Genomic DNA, 3349 nt, shown 5'->3' on the forward strand with positions numbered 1-3349 from the left:
CTCTGGCGCTGTGAGGCAGCAACTCTACCGCTGTGTCACCGTGACGACAAATGAGAGAGTAAAGCAGAACTCTTACAATTCTTATATCCATGTTCTCCACAGATGCTGCCTGACCCGCTGAGTTACTCCAGCACTCTGTGAAACGTCACCTCTCCATGTTCTCCACAGATGCTGCCTGACCCGCTGAGTTACTCCAGCACTCTGTGAAACGTCACCTATCCATGTTCTCCACAGATGCTGCCTGACCCGCTGAGTTACTCCAGCACTCTGTGAAACATCACCTATCCATATTCTCCACAGATGCTGCCTGACCCGCTGAGTTACTCCAGCACTCTGTGAAACGTCACCTATCCATGTTCTCCACAGATGCTGCCTGACCTGCTGAGTTACTCCAGCACTCTGTACTTTCCCCTTTGCTCTACCTGTTGTACTTGAGTTTAAACTGATTCTATTTCTGTCTGGTAAATCCGATCTGTTTGAACAGCCTACAAAACAAAACTCTTCACGGTACCTCTGTACACATGACAACAATAAACCTAAACCTGAACCAGAAAGTTTAGAAAGAAATGTTTGTCTTGACTTACGAGGTATTTAAATATAATTTGACGTAACCTATTCTTCTCCCCGCTCCCGTCCGGCACAAGGTACAGAAGCTTGACAGCGCCAACCACTAGACTCAGGAACAGCTTCTTCCCCTTTGTTATCAGGTTTCTGAGCTAGGGTAGTGTCCGATTCACCTCTACCCCATTGCGGACATTGGACTTGGGCTGTGGAACTGATGGGAACTATATTCTGCACTCTGTATCTTCCCCTTTGCTCATCCTTGGACATAGTTTGAAGGTGAGGGGGGGGAGGAAGATTTAATACAAATGTCCAGAGTAGACAAAAATGCTGTAGAAACACAGCGGGTGAGGAAGCATCTATGGAGCAAAGGACTACGTGACGTTTCGGGTCGAGACCCTTCGGTCACCTATTCGGACCCGAAACGTCACCTATCACCCACTGAGTTTCTCCAGCATGCCACCGTCATCGATCTGCTCAACACCTTCAGCAGGTAAAGGTGAGGACAGAACTGGCCCAGAGAGTTGTGAATCTGTGGAATTCTCTGCCACAGACGGCAGTGGAGGCCGATTCACTGGATGTTTTCAAGAGAGAGTTAGATTTAGCTCTTAGGGCTAACAGAGTCAGAGGATATGGGGAGAAGGCAGGAACGGGGTACTGATTGTGGATGATCAGCCATGATCACATTGAATGGCGGTGCTGGCCTGACGGGCTGAATGGCCTACTCCTGCACCTATTGTACATATTTCTATGTTTCTGGGACTTACACTTCACAACTGATGTTCCTTGTGTTGTTATCCTCCTTCCCTGCAGATCCACTTTGAAGCAACACGTCCCATCGCACTGCCTGGGCGGGAAGCTGCCGTCTACTCCACACGACGGAACAAACACCAGGGACCCGCTCGCTCGCTGCTCCATAGACCGTGGCCGCTGTCGCTCACATGCGGTGGGACACGGAGGTCTCTCACCCTGACGTTGTGTATCTGGAATGTCCAGCCCCTGGTGGTCCACACACCAGCAGAGCGAACCTTGACACTGGACCTCCTGGTAGTCCCCACCTTGGGTGCAGTGTGGCACGTACAGTCTCTCCATCTGACGGCCACACACACCTGTCCTAGCGCCTCGAAACACCACCCGCATCATCTCAGCGAGGTTGCCCTCATCCACACCAACAAAGCCCACAATGTCCCGCAACGTACTGAGAACGTCACCTTGCTCCAGCAGAGAAGTCAGAAGATGCACAACATTCTGGTTCACCTGCAGATTAACCTCTCCACCCAAACTGTCCAAGATAGTCTGGTTCAATGTGAAGGAGTCCCTCGAGAACCCTGGCCGCCCTGCCGACAGGTAAGAGTCTTCGACAGTGGAAAAGAGTTTGGCCAGTTCGACAAAGTTCTCCCCGCTGTACATTCCCGTTAGGCCAATCTGCTGGAACAACTGGGTGAAATTGAATGTCCCCATTCTCCCGATGCCTCCGGTGAAATTGAACGCAGCCACTTGTCGCAGAAATGTGCCTCCAAACAGGTTTTCAATAAACACTTTGGGGGATCCAGAAAGGTGAAGATCGAGGGGAGCGAGGTCCTTGGTCAGAAACATTTCTTGCACAAACTGGCTGAGAACTATTTCTAGATCAAGGTGGCCAGTGTCCCACTGTCCAGCCTTCAGTGCAGCGAGCAGCAGGCGGGACTTTCTCAACAGCTGTTTCACATCTGGGCCGCAGCGGGTTAGAGCCTCAACAACCTTCTCTTGGACTGGAGATGCTGGCACCATGAAGATGCTGCTCGGGCTGAAGCGACCAACCAGCCCGGAGAAAAGCCAGGACAACTTCCGTCTCCTCTCCCCTTCACAACCACTAGGATTACTCCCTGGAAGACAAGAGATCACAGAGTCACAGCGACACAGAGACACAGAGTCACAGCGACACAGAGACACAGAGACACAGAGACACAGTCACACAGAGACACAGTCACACAGAGACACAGTCACACAGAGACACAGAGACACAGAGACACAGAGACACAGAGACACAGAGTCACAGCCACACAGAGACACAGAGACACAGAGACACAGAGTCACAGCCACACAGAGACACAGAGACACAGTCACACAGAGACACAGAGACACAGAGACACAGAGACACAGTCACACAGAGACACAGAGACACAGTGATGCCACAGTCACACAGAGACACAGAGACACAGAGACACAGAGACACAGAGACACAGTCACAGACACAGAGACACAGAGACACAGGGACACAGGGACACAGGGACACAGAGTCACAGAGACACAGAGACACAGTCACAGAGACACTGAGACACAGAGACACAGAGTGATACAGTGTGGAAAGAAGCTATTTGGCCCAACTCACCCACACCAGCCAAAATGTCCCAGCTACACTAGTCCCAACTTCCTGCATTTGGTCCATATCCCTCCAAACCTATCCTATCCATGTGCTGTCTGTTTTTTAAATGATGGGATAGTCCCAGCCTCAACTACCTCCTCTGGCAGCTTGTTCCATACACCCACCACCCTTTGTGTGAAAAAGTTACCCCTCAGATTCCTATTAAATCTTTTCCCCCTTCACCTTGAGCCTATGTCCTCTGGTCCTCGATTCCCCTACTCTGGGCAAGAGACTCTGTGCGTCTACCTGATCTATTCCTCTCATGATTTTATACACCTCTATAAGATCACCCCTCATCCTCCTGCGCTCCATGGAATAGAGACCCAGCCTACTCAACCTCTCCCTGTAGCTCACGCCCTCTAGTCCTGGCAACATCCTTGTAAA

General features: G+C 50.9%; 1 protein-coding gene across 1 annotated transcript; it reads right to left on the reverse strand.

Annotated features, from left to right (window-relative positions):
* Positions 1-1006: 1006 nt before the first annotated feature.
* Positions 1007-2537, reverse strand: LOC129696106 (thyroglobulin-like). The gene has a single exon (XM_055633556.1). The coding sequence runs from the start codon at positions 2329-2331 to the stop codon at positions 1243-1245; it is 1089 nt and encodes a 362-aa protein (XP_055489531.1). The 5' UTR covers positions 2332-2537; the 3' UTR covers positions 1007-1242.
* Between the last annotated feature and the right edge of the window lie 812 nt (positions 2538-3349).

This window comes from Leucoraja erinacea, chromosome 4 (genome assembly GCF_028641065.1).
Source record: "Leucoraja erinacea ecotype New England chromosome 4, Leri_hhj_1, whole genome shotgun sequence".
Classification (NCBI taxonomy): domain Eukaryota; kingdom Metazoa; phylum Chordata; class Chondrichthyes; order Rajiformes; family Rajidae; genus Leucoraja; species Leucoraja erinaceus.

What these genes read in the sequence shown, in the direction of transcription:
- LOC129696106 (XM_055633556.1), bottom strand. Translation starts at nt 2,331, where the DNA reads ATGGTGCCAGCATCTCCAGTCCAAGAGAAGGTTGTTGAGGCTCTAACC.